Genomic DNA, 24,204 nt, shown 5'->3' with positions numbered 1-24,204 from the left:
ACGGCGCATAATGACGGTATAGTGTGAGGTGTTGGTAACTACACACGGTGTTTTGTTAGTAGATCACTAAGTATTGGACGTTAGATCACCATTTAGTATATCCCTCTGTATAAATCCGTACACATTTTTAAAAATGGATGTGTAATGTTAAATTCCCGCTGTGCCACAGACAGCCGCAGACTGTAAACCTACCGTGTAATGCTAATTTTGTAGTGCCCTCTAGTATCCCACATTACTAAGTAATCTGTATATCGGTAATCATCTTAATCTCTGGCTTGAGATGAGGGAAGAAAAAAAATAAAAACAATTAATGATTAAATTGGATGATTTTCTAATTACTCACGTCTTTCTTTGGACAGAAAATTTAGCAAATTTCATAATTGATATAGTGTATTTAGAAGCCTGCTGTGTATGTATAGGCTTGTGGTGTATTTAGAGGCCTGCGGTGTATTTAAGGCTTTTGGTGCATTTAGAGGCCTGCGGTGTATTTAAGGCTTGTGGTGTATTTAGATGCCTGCGGTGTATGTATAGGCTTGTGGTGTATTTAGAGGTCTGCGGTGTATTTAAGGCTTTTGGTGTATTTAGAGGCATGCGGTGCCTTGTTCATCCAGTACATTTGCAAACTACAGTGGAATCAGTGAATACCTAGCTCACTTCTACAAACATCTGATCAATCTACATTAACTTCTGTAAACATTAATTATGGCGCAGAAAATAGTTCAGACTAAAGTGATATTGAGAAGGAAATATTGGCCCATTTTCTAGATTTTTTTTTTCGCTGAAATTGTAACTTTTAATTCTCACTATGTATCCAGCATTGTGCTGACATGCCATTTGTAAAGGTAAAACTGAAGCCAACCAACTTACCTACTTACATACCTACTAACCAGTCAACAAATCACACAACATATCTACCTACGTACTGTTACAGGGCGTAAAAATATACAATTGTATGTACATTCTTTTCTATGATATCAAAGTTAGGGTACTATAAAGAGTTTGTTTTCGCAATATATTTTTTAAAATGACTGTCCTTAAACACTGCTTAAAATAATATTATAATTGATTACCAATAGGAGCTCGACTTGACGGTTGAAATACAGACTTTGAGAAACCTTGAAGTAACAGCCTGAGGTGCACGAATAATTACCATGATTAAATACTATGTATTAGGCCTGACACGAAAAAAAATGTGTCGATTCATTTAATTCCTAACCTCTTTAACACGCAAAGTAATTAAAATGGAAATTTTACAATGGAATAAACATAGCTACTCCGAATGTCAGCTGCACTGATCAGAAAGAACCCATTGAGTAGGACTGGGTGTATATAGCATGGAGAAACATATTCAAGAATATGAACCAAGTATTTATCCCATGTAGGTAAAACATTAATTTTGGCCAATTTACTCTTTTTCGTACTTAGGGTGTGTTACTAGTAACGACGCATCCGATATGCAAGTTTTATTATACACAGCACCCGATAAATAACTTAAAACACAAATTTTCAACAAAGTCACTTATGCATTAAATATAGGCCACAAACATCCTATTTTGCAATAAAGACTTAGAACTTATCAAGGGTCATCCAGTCACCACGTTTCATGATTCTAAATACGACAGTATGTACATATTACGCCAAAATCTCATTTAGGCACAATTTAAATGAAATGACTTAATAATAGAAAGTAAAAGGCAAAATATAGGTCACGATGAGCTTCTTTGTTGGAAGGGTGTGGAAACAACAACGTCGCATATCATCCTCAAAATGGGTCACAACGACCTACTCATAAAATCATAGCGTAGCGCTTATCAAGATGCATCCCCTCATCCAATTTCATGATTTTAGTCATGATAAGATGCACATGGCGTGCATAAAGGAAGTGAATGCAAAATGTTAACATAAGCGAGGAAAATGTTAAATATGGGTCACTGTGACCCACTTTATAACGAGGTTGTAGTGCGTATCAAGACGAATCACCTCCCAAAATTTCATAGTTCTAGATACAAAAACTCAACCTTTGCCTGTAAAAATGCGAAATGTAATGTAGGTCACACAGAATTTAAGTCAGTAAAGCATGAAATATAATCTACTTTTGTTGAGGGTGTAAATGGATACAATCAACTAGACTGACGATTCTAGCTTGAATAGTACTTGAGAAATGCACATAAAAGACAAAATGTAACCTAACATTGTAGGCGTGAAATATGTCAGTGACCAATATTTGCAATGAAGGTGTAGTATTTGTGAAAACTCGTCTCTTACTAAGTTTCTTGGTTCCAGGTATGACAGTGTTTATAGTGTGATAAAAAAAAAAAAAAAAAAATTTCTACGGGAAAAAAAATAACCAATATTTAAAAAAAATACAAAGGTAATCCCATGAGCTCTCTCTCCAGGAAGTACATGGTATGAAACCCACTCCAAAATATTGCCTAGGTCCTAAGAAGAAGGAATGGTTGAGGGTCAGTGAGGCCGAAGACATATACATGTATATGCTTTTGGACACCAACTGTAATGCGGACACTGATCCGGGAGTAGTGCAATAACTTTATAATTCTTAGAGGTCATCTGAAAATGACTAATGTCTATTCTAGTGTGCACTGTACCGCTTCGGTGGCCTAGTGGTTAGAGCGTCCGCCTCGGATGCGGGAAGTCGTGGGTTCGATCCCCGGCCGAGTCATACCAAAGACTTATAAAAATGGTACTAACAGCTACCTAGCTTGGCGCTCAGCATTAAGAGGCTAGTGTTAGTACTGGCCGGCCTGTTGTCAGGATAATGTGACTGGGTGGGACACCATGCTACATGTCTACAGCATGATGCCCCAGTGCTAGACATCACTATAAACTGCCACACTGCAGACATCGTAGCAATATGACTGAAACATTGTAAAAGCTACGTTAAAAATCCAAATCACACACACACACACACACTAGTGTGCACTATCAATATAAAGAATCTGAAACACTGTGGTTTTTTAGTTGACCTTCAACAGGTTTAATATTTGCTGTATATTTGATTGAATAGTACACATGAATGACTTGCGATGAGAATTTTGTATCATTCTCGTGCGAGACCACACTTGTCGTGGATATTAGAAGTGAGTACCCATGAATGAACAATATCATAACGGTAGTTACATTGGTTATTACCCTTTGTTGCTCCCACCGGTTAAAGTTTGTTTATACAGTGGAAAATAATTTTATCATTGAAAGCTAATTTTAAAAATCTAGAAAACAGTCTCTCACTTTGTTTCAGCTAATAATAGCAAAACCACTTTAAAATTTAGTGTGCCGGATTCGCGATGGAAAGGGTGTTGGTTGGAATCCTAGCAGAGGATTAGTCCCGATCGGCTAACTTGTTGTGTTCTTTACTCCACTTTCATCCAATCTTCTAGGCACCAAATTACCTATCACTTAAACACCTAACCAAACAATGTTATAAATGATGTTTAACTAATGCCGCTATATTGGAGTAAAGTTTGGAAAGGGAGGCATCTACGTCGTCAGTATTAAAACAGCTTTGGAGAGTCTTGAGGTGCCCAGAATATATCTTTAGTCTTCCACGACCAACAGTTTGCAATATCCAATTTTTCTCCGGTTTCTTCCGAGTAGGGAGAAAAGCCGAGGTTAACCATATTTTTTAAGGTGTCTAGAATAAACTGTGGTGTACAGGCTGTGTCGGGTAGGTTCCTGAATTCAACCATGATGAACCATTCCATGAACAAGTATCGGACTTTCACATGCTTGAAAAACTCATTGGAAGTTCGTAGAGCTCTGCATTCGTAGCCCTCTGAAAGAGAAATAGAACAAGGTGGATTAATCCTTCTATCGTTTTAAAAGATGAAAAGATCTAATAAGAGAGAGAGACAGAGAGAGAGAGAGAGAGAGAGAGAGAGAGAGAGAGAATTATTATGCATGTTAGAAATTTATCATTCGGCTATCTAGAGAATGAGACTCGAATCCGGGTTCGCAAATTGCACTGCACCACCCAGCTCTATACCTTCATCGTGTAGCCTTCTCCGGTGATCTAAGTGGTGAGAACGTACGGTTCGGATGCGGAAGGTCTCAGGTTCGAACCCAGACCGAAGCATAACAAAGACTATAAAAAATTGTACTAACATCTGCCGTGCTTGGTGATCAGCATTAAGAGGTTAGTGTTAAGACTGGTTGGCCTGGTGTCAGGATAATGTGACTGGGTGGGACATGATGGTAGACATCGCTATAAACTTCCCACTGCAGACATCGTAGCTATATGACTAAAATTGTTAAAGCTACGTTAAAAATCTAAATCTCTCTCTTATACCTTCATCGCCGCCAACGTCATCATTTTCTTCTTTTGCTATTATTATTATTATTATTATTATTATTATTATTATTATTATTATTATTAGTAGTAGTAGTAGTAGTAGTAGTAGTAGTAGTGTTAAGAAGCGACTACAACTAGAATGGAGCGTTTATTTTTTTGCATATATCTCTTTTATGTATAATATTTTTAAAATAATGAGTTAAATAAGAGTCATTTAGTCAATGACATTTATTTCAAATGGTAATGTCCTATGAATGGGTAGTACTGCAGAAATGAATCATGTATACTATGTCGTACTATTTCATTAATCAATGTAGTAAACATCACGTGATGATGATCCAAGAAAGACATTCGTACTCCGAAGAGATCCGAATGAACTAGTTCCTGATTGGCAGCAATTATTGACTTGTTCACTGTTGTTGCTATTTTAAAATTCAGATGAGTGACTTAAAAGTCTGGAAACACATTTTAGAAACGGCGTATGAGCTCAGTTAGCTCAATATATATTTCTATGTAGAGTGAAGTAGAATGCGGAAACACTCATTTTTAAAGTTGATATTTGTCTTGAAAGAGTGTTGGGAGGCTTTATTTATTTTATTTGATATCATTCGTTGGAACCACAGTGCCATAACATTTATTCAAGACTTAGATATGTTAATATCCTTTGGATTTATGGTCAAAAGTTCAAGGACATTTTAGATTTAATTATTTGGATTTACTGTGAAACATTTTGGACTTAATATCTTTGGACTGATCGTGAATTCAAGTAGAGGACATTTGGATTTAAAACTGATTCTTCTGTGGTGTTAGCACATAAGGACATTTCAGTTTTCATTCGGAATACATTTGGAACATATCTGGATTACACAGAATTAACTGGACGTTTAAAAATATCACACAGACGAAAATGATTATATAGACCCGACGCTTTAGGACCACGATAATGATAATAATGATAGCAATTATGACTACGACGATGATAACGATGACGATGATGAAGGGGATGGTGATTATGAGTGGGTTAACCATAAGACAAAGACATCACTTGTTAAAACGTGAAACATTATGAAAAAAATGTTGACACCCCATAGACCTAACTTTTAATACCTGGAAGACATGCATAAGGTGGATGACACGATTCAGTTCTGTGTTACTGCTCTTTTTACAATACAGTTAAGGACATAAATTGTCAACATTGAACGCAACCTCTGCTTTCCAAAGCTTGAGATCGAATAATCGAATATAAAAAACGATATTTTGAAAATTTGTCACCTTGGAACCTTTTATGGATTTGACTTTTCTAATCATTACATTTTGTTTCAGAGAAAATTTTATAGAATGTTAATAATATCTTTAGCTTGTTGTATGTCAAGTTTACATTTATTGTGAGGGGCTTATATTCCGAATGGGGTTTTTATTCGGTGCAATTCTTCACTTTTAAAATGTTAGAATTTTACTTTATTTGTCACATGTAGACAATAATGTGCTGATAACAAATAACAATAATAACAAATAACTGTAACAAACGTGGGGTATATGTTATTTATTCCTCTCTATAGTTTTATTAGATTTTATTGATTTCTGCCTTACGGGGAGTTGGTGTTGGGAAGATATGTATCAAACAAAGCAATTAAGCAATTATTATGATCATAGGTCATAATATACAGTATTCATGATAGCATGGACTAGATTCGTAAAGAGGACCGTCACTAATTTCTTAACACACGGAATTCTCTGGATACTCTCACTTATAAATGTTTAGCCCTTTGTGATAGGAGCGTTCATAAAATGTTTGTATCATGCTTTGTCTTACGCGGCATAAAATACCGATCTATGACTGATAAATTATACAAACATGAAGGAAGAAAAGCTATGTAAGTGTGAAATTAGAGTCTCGTGAATGTGTGTGGTCATTAGTTGATTAAACGAAACAATATTGTGATATATAAAAACCCTTCAGTTGACAACGACTGTTGTCTTGAGGTATTTGGAAATAGGGGAAACATCGATCTTAAGTCAGACCGACGCATTTGTTTACTTTGCGTGATAGTCAGATGTTATAATACACCTAGCGTGTTACAATCCATCCATCCATCTGCCTTGTTCCCTTATATTCATTGTCTGTTGAAGTAGTCGCAATACTGCTTGTGATGATAGAGGTGAAGTCAGAGTTCACAACTTGCTCATAACATGTCTGATCTCTCTCTCTCTACATACACACACGCACGCACGCACGCACACACACACACACACACACACACACACACACAGAGGGGACCCGAGTGGCCGAGTGGTCTAAAGCGCTCACTGCTACGGATTACTGCCATCTCACCTCTGCGTGGGTTCGAGTCTCGGGCTCGGCCAATCTCGGTACGTGAGAAAGCTAGCCATTAGCTTCTCGTAGGTCAGTGGTTCTTTCTGAGGTTTTCCCGGGTTCTTCCTCCACCATTTACACTGGCCGCCATGTATAGCCTATCTTGTGCTGAAAAATGGCGTTAAACCCTACAACAACAACAACAACAGCAACAACAACAACACACACACACACACACACGCGCGCGCGCGTACTATAGTGCATACGAATGACAAAATAGGTCATGATATGCCTCACTCAGGTTAGCACTGAAAAGAGATAACATTTAAAATGTCGCAAAGCATGTATTTCTTTGTGGCTCGTTACTTTTAAATGAAGCATTGCCACCGAAGTAATCTCAGCATGTCCAGGTCTACCTGATTAGCCGCTGTCGGGATTAAAATAGTAACAATTAATAACATAGTTTTGATAGTAAGGCTCACAATCTGTCATAAGTGCCAGACTGGAAACATTACTATGCTCACAGTTTTAATTATATTATGTCCTTGAACAATTTTAAAACTTTAATAGTTCTTTAAATGTTAGAAAGGGACGGCAAGAATACGCGCTGACCGTTTTGCTTGGTCAAGCTTCAATTTAAATTTGAGTAGGGTGTATATCATTGTATGTACCACGATGATCATGTGGTCAGTTATTAACATTGCCCACGTGATGAGTGTGCATGAAGAACAGCGAAAAAGAAAACAAATTAGTTTGCTTTAAGGTAACTGTCTCCCCGCCATGTTATCCTTGATCGTCGGGTCATGTAAATTTTTAGACACTATGGTTACGGAATCGTGTTTTATGAACACATTCATATAAACATATTACTATTTGTTTTTAAGTTCTTCACCAGGAATATAAATTCACCAATATTTGTAATGAAATGCAGCTGTGATATCTAAAGTCTCGAATAATTTATATTTTCATTTCTTACCAAACGTTACTTGTACGTGTTTATTTCAGAGTGATTATGTTACTCATTTGATTTTCCATGTGGATGCTCCGCTGCTTTAACACAATTTTGCCATCCTGAGTGACGAGCGTTCCAGACAATATGCATATTTCTTTCAGACGGAACGAAACTATTACGGCTTTTCCGCCACAATGGCATTTTTAATAAAAGGAATTCTCTATAAATTTACCCCTGTAAGATTTACTGCCGTTGGGAGGTCTTATAAATGAGGAATAACAGAAGTATTAGATATGCCCAGTTGTCTGTTTACAGACTGCGAGCGTGCAGACTACTTAAAGCATTCTCGCAGTGGCCGTATGCCTCAACCAATCGTTGCAGTCGGTCAGAACGTTTGATGAAACCGGAGCCTCTCAGACAAGAAAATCGGCCAAAATAAATAGCTTTTAGACGGATTATTTGTTGCACTAAACCATTAATTCAAAATATCACTTAAAGTAAAAATATGGGGAAAATGCTTTCTTCAAACTGAAGGCTGCCATCTTGAAAAACTCATTCGATTCAAGGTTAGCTTTGTACATCAACGACTAAAGATAATAATGTTTCAGCTATTTATCTCAGCTGGTTTCCTTTTCAGACGTCCTCTGATCTTGTGAAATATTTCAACAAACTGTTGAAATCAACTGAGATTTAATGTTAATGCAAAGACTGCAAAAGATCCAAAAATGTCCATTGCTTAAGATGCCTAGATTGTTTCTACCGATGTTCCATCTGCAGCTACTTACATTTAATTTAAAAAAAAAAGTATATAAAATTGATTATCACTTCATATAAAATTACATTTCTTCAAGATCTTTAACAATTTTGGTATCATTTAGATACAACTGTCACACGTGTATAATCATATACTTATTGGCCCATTTGATACACAAAAAATATTAAAACTAAAATGTATAATATGCTGTAGTGACGCAAATGTTTTCTGTGTTCTTTTATGAAAAGGAGTTAAGTAGTAGGGTACACGTCATTAATAATGCCCATAAACGTTCTGTGTGCAAAAATACCGTTTGTTGTGGATGCTTTAGCTGTAACATCCACTGGGTAATCCTTACATTACTAATGAAATAGGAACATTTTGCTTGTATCTGTCTGTATTTCAAATGTGTTATAATTCTAACCATTTCTTGATCTTTTTGGAGATTATAAATTTCAAATACTCCACAAAAAAGAAAATGCCAAGTCTATCCATTCCAAACTGTATCAATTAATATTTAAGAAAAAAATTAAGTATTTTTTTTTTGTTTAATAACGGACATTTTCCATGCAGCTTTTCACGGGGAAATACCTTACCTATGTCCATTTTGATGATGACCTCATTGGTAAGAAGAAGGTTCAAAAGGTCATCCATAGTTACTGATGTCAAACTGTTCCAATCAATTACATCACGATTCCCCTCTTTGATGATCGGAACACCTCCTTGGTTTCGTTTATTTTGACCCATAATTACAGATGTCCGTCTGTCCGTTATTGCATGCCTCAGAAGAAGAATATCGCCGAGGAAATTGTTGCTAGCCACACTTTCTTCAAGATGGAGGAAGTTTTCATTGGTTGGTTCGATAGCAATTACGGCTCGATCCATGGCCCTGGCAAGAAGTGAAAAGTATCCAATATTAGCCCCAATGTCGATGAAAATGGCTTCTGGGAATTTTTTTAACGCCGTTTGGATTAAGTTTGTTTGTCCACCATCCCATACGCCCTGGGTCATCAAAGATGCTGATATAAATATATCCCTTTCTCGTGGGTAGATACAGATTTTAAAAGAAGGACTCGTCCTGGTAGGGATGCAATTCAACGCAGTGGTCCGGTTCACATGAAATCTTTTCTTGGGTGTATAAATGTGTAACAGACCAGCATTCGTCAAATTAATATTACACATGTTCCGGATTTCTTCATTAATCGTACAACAATTTACATCTGAAATGAGTTTGGGTTTCTTCCATATGCGTCCATTTAATAACTGTGACCTATTTTCCGTCTTTGAACTGTCACCAAAGAGCAGTTGCCTATGTTTAACTATATCCGTATTACTGCTATTAGCGAGCTGGTTTGAGTCACAATCTATACTTGTTTCTGTCTGTCGACTTTTCTTGTTCTGCTCAGTGGATCCATATTTTGCAATTAAGCCCGGAATTGTCATAGAGTTTGTTAAAAGGAAATAAACAGTCCCTAAGCCAACTAAACTAAGAACTGCAAAAAAATAAATATTAACCTCATTAAAAAAAATGTCTGTTTGTATGTCTGTCTAACACATTTAAATTATTATCTAATCATTAAACACTGCGGGATACAAAATATTTACAGTTTATGTTCTTGTCTTTACGGTTATACGTAAAATAAGCAATACAATATATTTCCATACACAAACATTAGCGAAAATTATCAAAACATTTTATGAATTTGTCTCACGTGTGTCTTTTTATCACTGCTGCTCGCTAACATCGGAAACAATATCAATAAAGTTTAATTCTTTTAGGTTTATGCCAGCTTCACATGCCATTAATTAAGTTTTAACAAATCCACAACAAAATTACAACTACAGCGAATCTGATTGGTCGGTTATACAAAGCATGTTGCCGTTGTATATTTTTTATGACAATGAAAAGACAGCATGATTGAACATATCTGATAAAAATGATTTTACATCTTTCCACAGCGAATACTAGTAACAAATGGTAAAATGATACTTGGTAACAGACCAGTCCGATTAACTCTCGGCTTGTTGGAACCCAAGTATGACATGTCAATCTGCCGCTAATATGCATACAGATTTTGGAGAAAAAAAATTACTTTTTAAAGTCATTGCACAACTCTGAACTCTGGATATACTCAGGGTGACAGAATTCCCAAAACTTTAAAAAATCTGAGAGCAAAAAGAAAAATGATTCCCTAAAACTTCTCTAATACAAAAGAAATAAAACAAGGAAAAGATAGAGCTACATCAATAGAACGGAATATATAACTTTGAATGTGCGTAGACCGCGAGCCCAGGTCTCTGAACTCTTTAGTTATACATTCCATAAAAGTCGCTTGTAACTCGTGTATTGGAGTCTGTAAATAGCTAATACAACTGACACTCGATGAATGTAAATGACACATCATTTCCGAAATTTACTCTTAACATCACACAAATTCATTTACATAAGAAAATCTTTTCTAGCATCTCAAAAATATTGAAATTTTACATTCTTATGTACGCAAAGATCAGATTCGAGGAAACTTCAATACAAAATTTTGAGTCTGTGTAACTGCAAATTACTACATATCTGTGTATTTTAATTTAATTTGTGTTAACAATTCCGAATGATGTTCCATATTATATAACTATATGTTTATTTTAATTCAGTTTGAGGCAGATATTCCGAATGTTGTCCCACATTATGTAACTGCTCACCCAGGTTTCAGTTTATAAACTGCATTACGTCCCTAATTGGTAATGAGATAAAGATCAAGATCAGATTGCCAACTCCTCCCCGTCCCTAACTGGTTATATGTAATGATGGTAAATTTCAGTTTATAAACTCTGCCCCTTCCCTAACTGGTTATATGTAATGAGGTAAATTTCAGTTTTATATACTCCGCCCCGTCCCTAACTGGTTATATGTAATAAGGTAAATTTCAGTTTATAAACTCCGCCCCATCCCTAACTGGTTATATGTAATAAGGTAAATTTCAGTTTATAAACTCCGCCCCGTCCCTAACTGTTTATATGTAATAAGGTAAATTTCAGTTTATAAACTCCATCCCGTCTATAATTGATTTTAGATAATGAGGTAAATTTCAGTTTATAAACTCCACCCCGTCCCTAACTTGTTATAGGTAATGAGGTAAAATTCAGTTTATAAACTCTACCCCGTCCCTAACTGGTTATAGGTAATCAGTTAAAATTCAGTTCATAAACTCCACCCCGTCTATAATTGGTTATAGATAATGAGGTAAATTTTAGTTTATAAACTCCATCCCGTCCCTAATTGGTTATAGATAATGAGGTAAGATTCAGTTTATAAACTCCAACCCGTCTATAAATGGTTATAGGTAACGACGTAATGACTTGCTGAGCAAGGTCAGTGTTTGTATGTGTGTGTGTGATTCGGATTTTTAACGTAGCTTGAACAATTTTTCAGTCATATCGCTACGATGTCTGCAGTGTGGCAGTTTATAGTGATGTCTAGCACTGGGAGATCATGCCGCAGACATGTAGCATGGTTTCCCACTCAGTCACATTATCCTGACACCAGGCCGACCAGTCCTAACACTAGCCTCTTAATGTTGAGCGCCAAGTGAGGAACTGTTAGTACCATTTTTATAAGTCTTTGGCATGACTCGGCCGGGGATCGAACCCGCAATCTCCCGAATCCGAGGCGGACGCTTTAACCACTAGGCCACCGGAGCGGTCAGTAAGGCCAGTAAGTGCGATGTGTCTGACAGGTCAATTTTTTCTTCAGGTTTATCCATTTAAATGTATTGACAATAAATTCCATTCGCGATCACAATAAAAACCTGCTGAGTTACATATACTTTTGCTCCGTGCCTTCCTAATAACTGTACCCATTATATCTTTTCTGCAGCATGTAAGAAATTATAGTCCCTATCCACTTATTTGTTCTTGAAACTATTACACTTGTAAATTTTCAAGTCTAAAATACATATCTCTTCAACCTTTAGCTTTCCGCCTCCACCTCCTCCAACCTCCATGATTGAAAACAATATGGGACGGGGGACCTCTTCTCTCCTTGAGCCCTCTACACCTATTTGGGTGAAGCACGATTATCAGTTTCGTCTAATTTGTATATGAGGGATTTGCTTAAATTAAGTGCGGAATACCCTCTAAAGTTGTGGTTCAAAGCTCATCAAAGTTTGGTCATTTTTCTCCTTTAGACTATATTTTCTTTAATAATAAAAAAAAATTAAAAAAAGAAAAAAAAAGGAAAGAAGTAGCTCACTGAACGATGTAGATACTCTGGTCTTGAATAGTCCTAGTTTTGCAATTAGTTGGATACTTTGTATCTAGCGCATGCAAGAATTTATTTAAAATTATGTGGCTCAGTTATCTGCCTGCCTGACTCGCTATCGAAAAGATTCGAATCCTGTCATCGGTTCCAGTCGGCTACAGTGATGTGTCACTTGATCAAGGCACGTTACCCAGTTGCCTCGGCACTAACAAAAACCTACTTATGTTCGTAACATTTAATCAAACCAAACCTAACCAATCCTTATTTCCTCCTGTCTTCCATTATATTCATTTAGATCTGCCTTTGCAGTCCTTTAAGGTATAACGGTACCAATTGCGCAAGTCCAGGTGGGCGGAGCTTAAGGTGTATGGAACATTGCATTCAGAATTAAAGAACAACACTAGCTGTGATTGGTGCATTATGTAAGAGTTGTACTTTCTGTTTGGCTTATAAAAAAAGTTGAGCCTCTTGGCAACATGTGAGCTTGTGTTAATTTCTATCTAGATCATATTTTTTATTTTTTATGATTTTTTAAAAATATGGTACACATGGCTGAAAATGTGCTTGTTGTGACTAGATAACTCTTACCCCTGTCTAGTTCCAGTAGAGTTATCTCTCTTAAATGCAATGGAGTACCTGGTTATGTCATTGTCAAATTGACAATCTAGCATTGTTCTATATGACAGTGTGTGACACGCATGCCCAAGTAGGACAGAAAGTAATATTTATTTCACAAAACATTAGCATTGAGGTATATGGAAAAACAATTGGTACCGTGATACCTTAAGGTACATCAAACCAGCATAGAGCATTTTTTATGGTTGTGTTTGAAGTCTTGTTGCCGTCTATTTTCGATTGCTCCACATCACACATTTCATCGATTACGCTGGAAATACAGTCAAATATATATTCTTGGTTTCTATTGCATTAAAGTCACCCATTAAATACCACAATTCATGGGGAAATTTATTTTAAATAGTCATAATTAATTAAGTAGTAGCCGTATTTAAGACACTGTGTAGAGGCGGAGTGCTACAATCGTGGCTGCATGTTAATAAGGCCAAGGAACACACACATACAGAAACATACCTATAGTAACAATCGTTTCAACACACACATACAGAAACATACCCTATAGTAGCAATCGTTTCAACACATACATACAGAAACATACCCTATAGTAGCAATCGTTTAAATGCACACATACAGAAACATACCCTATAGTAGCAATCGTTTCAATGCACACATACAGAAATATACCTATAGTAGCAATCGTTTCAACACACACATACAGAAACATACCCTATAGTAGCAATCGTTTCAACACACACATACAGAAACATACCCTATAGTAGCAATCGTTTCAACACACACATACAGAAACACACCATATAGTAGCAATCGTTTCAACACACACACATACAGAAACATACCCTATAGTAGCAATCGTTTCAACACACACATACAGAAACATACCCTATAGTAGCAATCGTTTCAACGCACACATACAGAAACATACCCTATAGTAGCAATCGTTTAAATGCACACATACAGAAACATACCCTATAGTAGCAATCGTTTCAACACACACATACAGAAACATACCCTATAGTAGCAATCGTTTCAACACACACATACAGAAACATACCCTATAGTAGCAATCGTTTCAACACACACATACAGAAACATACCCTATAGTAGCAATCGTTTCAACACACACATACAGAAACATACCCTATAGTAGCAAAAATCGTTTCAATGCACACATACAGAAACATACCCTATAGTAGCAATCGTTTAAATGCACACATACAGAAACATACCCTATGGTAGCAATCGTTTAAATGCACACATACAGAAACATACCCTATGGTAGCAATCGTTTAAATGCACACATACAGAAATATACCCTATAGTAGCAATCGTTTAAATGCACACATACAGAAACATACCCTATAGTAGCAATCGTTTCAATGCACACATACAGAAACATACCCTATAGTAGCAATCGTTTAAATGCACACATACAGAAACATACCCTATGGTAGCAATCGTTTAAATGCACACATACAGAAATATACTCTATAGTAGCAATCGTTTAAATGCACACATACAGAAACATACCCTATAGTAGCAATCGTTTAAATGCACACAATCTTCCAGTACCCCCCCCCCAAAAAAAAACCCACAAAAAATAAAACAAAAATAAAACAAACAATGAAACATAAAAAATCTACACCCTCCCAAAAAATAATTAAATAATAAAATAAATAAAATCAAAACAAAAACTGAGCTCTGACATAAATTTGCTGAATGCGAGTCACGGTATGTGATAAAGATTGTTCATACCGTCAACTTTGTGTTAACTGTTCCATACAGCATATTTATGTGAGGTCACTGATGACTGCATAAGAGCTTGTAAAGTAAATAAAACCTTCAAGATTTAGTATTCTAGATCAAAAGGTTTATTCGATTTAATTATTCCGAAACAAAATCTGGAAATGGCTATATGACTGTATTCGCAGCGTAACCAGTGGAACATATTACCCACCATAGTTTGCATACTTGGACGAGATACATAGCTGTTATTGTCAGAGTACACACACACACACACACACACACACACACACACACACACACATTGGCTCGAGAAAGGTCCTAAGTCCAACACTGTATGTATTTCTTAAATAGTATGAACCTCAATCATATCCATGCCATTAATGAGAGAATGTAAATTAAAAGTTGAACTAATATTGACAGCATTTGGAACGTCTGGCCTTCATTACGTGGCGATTAAAATTACAACTAATCTGGATAACCATATTCTACATATGCATCGAATGGAAATTAGTCCCTTAAGGCTAAATATAATATAATATAATATAATATAATATAATATAATATAATATAATATAATATAATATAAAATTTTTAAAATATGTTGCTGGCCTTTTATGAAAGATACTGCAGCTGTATAGGAAACTTTATTTCATATTTCTATTTTATTCAATTAGAGAATTATTTTTCTCGAACAGTCTAGATGGAATATGTGCCAATATAGCTAATTTGCAAGGCCGATCATATTAAGTGGTGTGTGTGTGTGTGTGTGTGTGTGTGTGTCTTTTTAGGACACACGGTACTAATGGTATGGAAAAATGGGAACCAGCCTGGAAATGGGTGAACATAAAATAGAGTATATATGGGTTAGGCTGACCAGGATTGGTTAATAATGTAAGTTATGTTGTAGGCTGACCAGGATTGGTTAATAATTTAAGTTATGTTGTAGAAAAAAGAATCTTTTGAGAGCGTATCCTAGTTGTAAGTGAATAAAAATAGAGACATTGTTTTATTGATGGAATTTCAGTCCTTTAACAGTCTTGAATTTGGAACACTCATTACTAAAATTAGCACCTAACTCTTTGGTGCGGAATTGAAAGCACATGTTTCAAACACATGCTGGTCCAGAAAATGCCACGGCTCATATTCTTTCCTCTACACAGAAGCTGACATCCAGGTTTCATCTATACTGATAAATATAGGTTTGATAATGAGCACTCAATAATTTTAAGTTATTGAAGTTTTAATATTATGGTGTTTGCATAGGTTTACTATGGGAACTGAATTAGTACCGTGAGTCCTTTACTCAAATTGTGCATAAAACCCAGTAAACGTGCGTAATAATAAATTCTGTCGGATTAAGTAGCAAAGAGAGACAACTCTTGCGAAAAGCTTGTTATATCTAGCTAGGAATCGGCAAATAGTCTATTTTATAATAATCTGGGAGCAATAGCTTCTCAAGTTTGGCCTGTACCCAATAAGGGGGAAAGAAAGACTAAGACGGTTAGATTATTGATTACCAATATAAATTCTGCAACACCGTTTGGACATGAACTTTCCGTCCCCCATGTTGGTCAAAAAAACTGCTGTACTACAAGAGTTGGGTCTGCATCATTCGACTTAAGGTGGCTATCAGACCTAAAAAGAAGCAAATACGACCAATCATAACAAATATAACAAATCCTGACAAATCTTGCCATTAAGATACCTTAATAACACAGTGCCATTCATTTTGTTTTTATCGTGACACTATCTTTTTGTGATACCAACTTCTCGTGATCTTGTCGTGATACTATCTTGCCGTGATACGATATAGACTTGAGATTTGAAAAGATCCATAGTCAACACGACTTTATGATTACATGCTCTCCTAATCCATACGATTGATTCAAACACTCTAAGTGCATGCATTAATAAGACACCCTAAGGAGGACTATAATCTTAACACAGCGTTCAGAGCATGGATCGCTACCACGCACTCAGGCGGACTATAATGTTAACACACCGTTCAGGGAATAGATAAACTATGAAAAGATAATTGTTGTTGTTGTAGGGTTTAACGTCATTTTTCAGCACAAGATAGGCTATACATGGCGGAGGAAGAACCTGGGAAAACCCCGGAAAGAACCACCGACCGACGAGAAGCCACTGGCATGCTTTCTCAGATACCTACATTGGCCGAACCCGAGACTCAAACCCACGCAGACAGAGGTAAGTTGGCAATGATCCATAACGAAGAGCGCTTTAGACCACTCGGGGCCCCCCAAGAAAGAATAGTATGAACATAGTATGCCAGAAAAAACTTACGTCGTCGTGAACTAAATGTACCCCCCCCATAAATAATTATTTAAAAAAGAAAACAAAACCCCAAACTGAACCTAAGCCAGTAATAATAATACTAATAACAATAGCAAAAATAAAGACAATGATGATGCTGATAATGTCAGACACGTTGAATGATTATAACATGGTCTTGTTCCTCCAGTCTTTCATTAAATTAGCCGCTATCTCAAATCGTTAAAAATATCGAAGGAGACAAACTTACAGTAATAACAGAAACAACAACGATAGCAAAAACAATACATAAATGTTGTTGATTTAGGAATTAACTATATAATTAAAGATTTAAAAACGTATTTTAAGAACCGTCATAAAATACTACATACAGTGAGCTATCTTGTACCAATCACCACATTTAACCATTAAAACAGGGAAGAATGTATACTGACGTGAGATTACATAAGAGGCTCACATTACTGGCAACAGAGAAAGAACTTCCTTTATCGTATTTTCCAGTAGCTAGTAAAGCGTTCTGAAAGTGGAGACACCATGTTAGGCTGGGTGTAGTAATGTACCTATTATGTACCGATGATAGTAAATAGAAATATCTGAGAAAATAGATGGATCCCGAATGACGTCATCAGTAGCCATATTTGTGGTATACTGGCAGATTTTCCGTTGAGTTTACATGGTGTTTAAAAGTTGTTGTTGTTCAAGGGTTTAGCGCCATTTTTCAGCACAATATAGGCTATACATGGCGGCCACTATAACTGGTGGAGGAAGAACCCTGGAAAACCCATGGAAGAACCACCGACCCACGAGAAGCTACTGGCAGGCTTTTCCACGTACCCACACTAGCCGAGCCTTGGACTCGAGTTTAAAAGTTGAAATAAATTCACTGAATCTCAATATACTGTTGCACAAAAAAACCCAACATACATGTATAAGGAGAACGCACATCAGGTTTTATCTTAGTATCTATATTTGTAATTTATAAGTTGATTTTGCCTCAGTGTGTCATGTTCATAATGGACAATTTTCATGGTCGCATATGTGAGAAATGGCTTGGTTGCCCATCGTCCATGTAAAATGGGCAGAATATCGTCTGCTAGTGACCTTTTCGAAAGGCATCTATTGAAATATGTTATTTTAAACAAAAAATAATAATATATTGCCTTGTGAAACATACAGTTATGAAATGTAACACATATTGATCATTTTACAAATGAATTCTTGATATTGCAATGTATGCATTCTGTGTCTGTTAAATGGTGTAATTATTTAGATTTCCGTATCATGTTCCCCATTCGTACTGGGATTTTATATACTTTTCATTGTAACTGCACAACAACTTCTGTTTCAAAGAAAATATATCTCAGTTAAATATTTCAAGCCTAGTTAAGTGCTTCTAATAATAATAATAATACCCATTACCCCACCCCCACTCCTGGACCGTGGGTCAAGATTATAAGACCATTTGCCATGTCTACATTCCACACCCAAATCACACTCTCTCTAGTTTTACATCTTAGTCTCTCTGTTGCGCGATATATCTGGTGGCCTAGTGGTTAGAGCATCCGTCTCGGATGCGGGAGGTCGTGGGTTCGATCCCTGGCCGAGTCATACCAAAAACTTACAAAAATGGTACTTACAGCTGCCTCACTTGGCGCTCAGCATTAAGAGGCTAGTGTTAAGACTGTTCGGCCTGTTGTCAGGATAATGTGACTGGGTGGGACACCATGCTACATGTCTGCGGCATGATGCCCCACTGCTAGACATCCCAATAAACTGTTACACTGCATACATCGTAGCGATATGACTGATACATTGTTAAAGCTACGTTAAAAATCCAAATCACACACACACACACACACACACACACACACACACACACACACACACACACACACACAGATTGCTCGATATCGTAACCGTACGCGCTAACGGCCTGCGAACGAATGAAAGGGCAATATTAGTTCCTCTCATTCCATTCTTAGAAATGCGTGGTGTCCATGCCGAGCCCATGACCAAAAACATTGATGTAATACGTATGACCTTGACAGAAGACAAAATGACTAAGCGCACATGTCACATAATGAATTGTCTTTTTTTCATGATGGTTCATCCAAGTTTGAAGACAATCCATTTTAAAGTGTTGGTACAGGGGCTGGGTCTATTCCTTTCATAACATTAAAAATATTTTAGGTATTGTAGGTAGCGATTTGGAAGTTGGTTTGTCTTCAACACGGCCAGGGCCCATTACATACGCGATAATAATTTACACTCTATGGTCTTGCCTCGGGGATTAATGTTGCCCCTGGGTCACAACTTGGACACCGTTGAGATTTAAATAAAATGAGAGGAAATCAAAGATACCTATAAATCCAATATAGATCATGGGTCATGCCCCTCACGCTGGGGACCTTTCCGTAGGTCATAGCTTGGAAACAGTCGAGATCCCATCTTCTAATCACATATTGGTTGAAGTACATGGAATAAAATCAAAACTATTTTCAGTAGATACCATGGAGTATGGGGGTGCGTGGTCCTGCGTCATGATTTGGAACTGTTGAAATCCCCAGCTTATAACTGTACACTGTCACAGAATAAGGCAAGAACTAACTTGGTTTCGCCTTAGAACGATTTGATCATTTTCGTCGTACATGTGTACAACGTTACCTAGGGTGGATAATTCTTTTTTTTTAGTTAAGTGACTGCACTATCATGTATCTCGTCGTAGATCGCTTGCGGCGAGAGACACAATAGTGCGGTATGCACGGATATTTTACCCTTTCTAATTACTCATTCTCCATTTGATTTAAGGCAAGTCTCTTTTTTAATTGACACATTTGTCTTTTGGGATCTTGTCAAGTAGTGTACGTTCTCCATTTTGTTCTACAGCCATAGGGGTAAGTGTTACATTTTTACTTTATTTGATATTTGAAGCATATTCACTTTAATGTCGTAGCTTGAAATGTTGCCTTTATCACCACGCGGATTTGACACGTTATGAACTTTAGAAGTGTTAGAAGATGCTATTAAGAGTTTAATTTAGTAGCATGTGTCTATAGAATTTAATTTCGTACCTGTTATTATGAAAATTTTGGTTTTATTTTAGCTGTCTGTGTGTGTGTGTGTGTGTGCGGATGTATCAAGCTGTCGGTCTGGCTGTTTGTATGGGGATGGAAGCAGGTGCGACCATCAAGGCCATACAAGGACGGAAGTGCTGATTTGTAAACTTGTGCGCATGGTGGATTCAATAAGGTAGGTGTGTAGTCAGTACAGGTGATGGCCAACCCAAGAATTCAGGAAAACTGTGTGGTTTGACAGCGGACATATGAACTAGGTCAAATGTTTCGTTTGCAAGTTTAGACAAATATTTATATGAGTCATACGTGGTTATGAATCGTACGGACTGTAAGTAGTGAATAGGGATACCCTAGCCTCAATGGGAATTAGCATTACAGGACCCCCTGGGACAATCTAGCCTCAATGGAAATTTAACATGGGAAAAAATCGTGGGACAATCTAGCCTCAAGGGGAATTTAACATGGGAAAAAGTCTTGGGACACTCTAGCCTCAAGGGGAATTGAACATGGGGAAAAAGTCTTGGGTCACTCTAGCCTCAAGGGGAATTGAAAATGGAACAGGGTCTATGGAAAGGGAACATACGAAAATTGAAACAGGGAGGGGTCTCTATTTTTTTTTTTAACCCAAAAAAAAATAAAAAAATGGGGTAGGCAATTGAAAGTAGATCTCTTTTCGAGAAATGTGGGTGGCCCTGAAAAGGGCCTTGGGTTTATGTTAATATGCCCTTAACATAAAGGGCATCTGCAACATCTTCTTCGTCTTAGGCTTCGTCTAATGGTAGGTCCATAGACTAACACTCTTTTCAGGCATCCTTGCCTCTCCACGTAAATCCTACGTATCCACAGACTGGTGTCTGTCCTATGGATAACTGTCCATTTGGATCGGACATACATGGGTATGTCCGTCCTGAACATCATCGTTGACACAAGGGTGGAAGAGTGTACGTCGGTCCACATGTTGAGGCGCCGAGAACAGGTGAATCAATGCAGTGAACTGTGTTTATTTATAGGGGCAGGAAGGATTGAAACGGATTGAGTTCATTCACCACTCCAAACACGCGTTACAAAATTCAGTCAGTCCGCATCCAATCCGAAGAGAGCAGTCTGTGACGTCACGTGGTCTGTATAGATTCGCTAGCGCCTGTGTGCAGTCAATCTATGCGACAGTGATTCAACATGACGGAAACTCAGAAAACGATCCATTGGGGTGCACCAGCAGTGGAGACCGCCCAAGGGAACCCGGACTTACTTTCAGAAGAGGTAAATTGGGATTTTGTGGATTTTCTTACCTCGCAAGAATTTGTTCCGGAACCTTCGTCTCCTTCTTCATTACCACACGTGGAGAATTTTAGACAGAGACAGAAAGAAGAATTGGATAAATTTATGCAACAGCAAAAGGAAGCGGAACAAGCTTTTCTCCTACAGCAACAACAGCAAGAAGAAGAGGTAAGAAAAAAAACAAGAAGAAGAAGAAGTAGCAGCAAAGAAACAAGGGTGTGAAAATCCAACGGTCACGGTACTGTTAGACATTTTAGCGGAGTTAAGAAGTCTGAAACAAATGTATCAGACTTCTTTATCACGACCGAAGAGAATACGACCTTCCCGAGCTAAACACTCCAACCCTGTGACTAAGCCTACCGTACCACCCTTAGTGATTTCAACCAAATCATCATCATCATCATCAACAGTACGCAGTCCAGAAGTAGGCCTCGGCCGTGGCAAAGGCTTAAGACAGTTAAAGTTGATTGCTTAAACTCACCCCTACACCAAAAACCAAAGGCCCTTTACAGGGCCACCCACATTCCTCGAAAAGAGATAAACTTTCAATTGCCAATAACTCAAAAAAACCATTTTACCCCTATAGTACGTGTCTGTGTATGAGTGCGTGAGTGTACGTTCTTATTTTAAAATCAAAACCCAAAGACACTTACCTTTTTATACCTAATTTATTCTTTTATAAATATTTACAATCCAATTCACAATTCACAACAGAGCACTATAAAAAGTTCATACACTTCTTCTGTCTCATTGTTTAGTCTCTCTGTTTTTTAAATTTCTTCACCGTCACAGGCTTTTCCTCCTCTTCCTCCTCACTTTCTTCCCTTCTTCTTTTCTTCTCCTGTTTCTTTTTCTTCACCTGTCTGCTTTCTTCCTCCTCTTCTTCCTCTTCTTCTTTCTCTGAAGAATCCCTCTCTTCTTCTGACTCCTCTTGTTTCTTTTTTGGGCAATCTGGAGACCAATGTCCTTTTTCTTTACAATAATAACACGTATTTTGACTTTTGTCTCTTTTAACCCATGTTATTCTTTTTTAACGGTCTGGACACTCTGAAGACCAATGCCCTTTCGTCTGACAGATATAGCAAGTATCTTGACTTTTATCTCGAAAGGAAGGAGAGTAGTCCGTCAGCTGGTCAGATGAGAATTTTCTAATGACCCCTCGCAAAGCTCTGATGAAATGTTCGATTTGTGTAGTTTCTTCCATCGGTGTGCTCGGTTTGAGAGTGAAATGAATAGTGAAAGGACAAGACACACACCCTTTTATATACGCTGGTTTGCCATGACTATAAATTAGTCCATGGTGTTTAAACTTGAGTCATTTGGCGTTTTTCACTCAAGATGAAACGATCCTATTCATTTGAGAAGAAAGAAGAAGAAAGTAAGAGGCAGAAACGTGATCTATCGCCTCGTACCAGGGCTGAAGTCTTGGCACAAATTCATGCCAGTGATTTTGAAGAGGACATGAGTGAACCAGAATCCAAACCCTCTAAACGAAGTTCACAACCCTTAGTCAACCCTGAAAAGTACTATTCCATTCGAGAGACGGAAAAGCGCTCCTCTAGAAAATTTAGAACCACGGCTTACAAATACACGGTGAAGTTTAAAGATTTCAAGGCTGAAGTACCGTTAGAGAAAGCAGAAGGGTTCATCACCGGGGTGTGGGATTCTTTGCTCACCACACTCAAGCGACAATGTCAACCCAAAGAAGACGATCGCTTGAGACTTTCCATGGAACACGACGGTTTGAAATCCCCTGTTTGGATCGAGTTTAGCACCCCTGCAGAATTGACTGCTTCCAAAGTCATGGACAAGATTCAACACGTACAACAATCCAATGACCAGTTTGACATCACCGATGGAAAAGCCACACTGGACATGACCCACGTCTCTCCTCCTCAAGGGACTGGACGCAAAAAGATGTTATTGGTGGACGAGCTTCGAGCACCAAAACAAGTCTCGTCCGAATTCACAACCCTCAAGACCAGATGTGCTTAGCCCGAGCCATCGTGGTGGGACGAACCTATGCCAACAAGAACGACACGTTAGAATGGAAAAGAGCCTGGAAAACTATTCGACAATCGGACCGAGCCAAACAACGAAACGAAGCAGAACTCCTGTTACGACAAGCTGGCCTGCCCAAAGACACACCCTGTGGCATTCCTGAAATGCAAAAATTGCAAGATGCCCTAGCTCCACGATACACCTTGAAAGTGCATCCTCAAGAAATGCGCGGGTCTCTGTTGTTTCGAGGGAAAGACTTTAAGGATGGAAAATACATTCACGTCAATCATCACGATGACCATTTCGATACCATTACCACTATCACTGGATTCCTGGGATACGGTTATTACTGTGAGAAATGTGACTATGGCTATAACAATCGAGAGCAACACAAGCATTGCGGATTGAAATGCTCAGGATGTTTGGCCTCTCCACCCTGTCAGAGCGAAGGACAAGAACCAGTGCATTGTTTCACTTGTCTGCGCACGTTTGTCAGCTCTGCCTGTTACCAACAGCATTTGAAGACGCAAGGTTCACAGAAGAAATGCGCTTGTCAACTGCTGAGATTGTGCCGCACGTGTGGACAAGGCCTATATACCAATAGTGCCAAGGGACACGTATGTTCAGGAAAGAAAAAA

General features: G+C 37.7%; 1 protein-coding gene across 4 annotated transcripts in view; it reads right to left on the bottom strand.

Moving 5' to 3' along the window:
• Positions 1-2,968: 2,968 nt before the first annotated feature.
• Positions 2,969-24,204, bottom strand: part of LOC149774888 (uncharacterized) — a 59,314-nt gene continuing 38,078 nt past the window's right edge. For 3 of the 4 annotated variants that reach the window (XM_089944637.1, XM_089944638.1, XM_089944639.1), the window contains exons 2-4: positions 16,439-16,556; positions 8,923-9,819; positions 2,969-3,790 (exon numbers count right to left, since the gene is read on the bottom strand). In XM_089944637.1, the coding sequence (XP_089800763.1) occupies positions 3,510-3,790; positions 8,923-9,819; positions 16,439-16,487 (1,227 nt within the window). In that variant the 5' untranslated portion in view covers positions 16,488-16,556 and the 3' untranslated portion in view covers positions 2,969-3,509. Of the gene's footprint in view, positions 3,791-8,922; positions 9,820-16,438; positions 16,557-17,647; positions 17,670-24,204 lie in introns of those variants that run through there. The other variant, XM_089944640.1, reaches the window with a different exon arrangement.

Source organism: Sinohyriopsis cumingii, unplaced genomic scaffold, assembly GCF_028554795.1.
Source record: "Sinohyriopsis cumingii isolate HCF-2022 unplaced genomic scaffold, ASM2855479v2 utg000088l, whole genome shotgun sequence".
In the NCBI taxonomy this organism is placed as follows: Eukaryota; Metazoa; Mollusca; class Bivalvia; order Unionida; family Unionidae; genus Sinohyriopsis; species Sinohyriopsis cumingii.
Note: the sequence above shows the minus strand (reverse complement) of the source record. Positions and strands in the feature narration are given on the sequence as shown.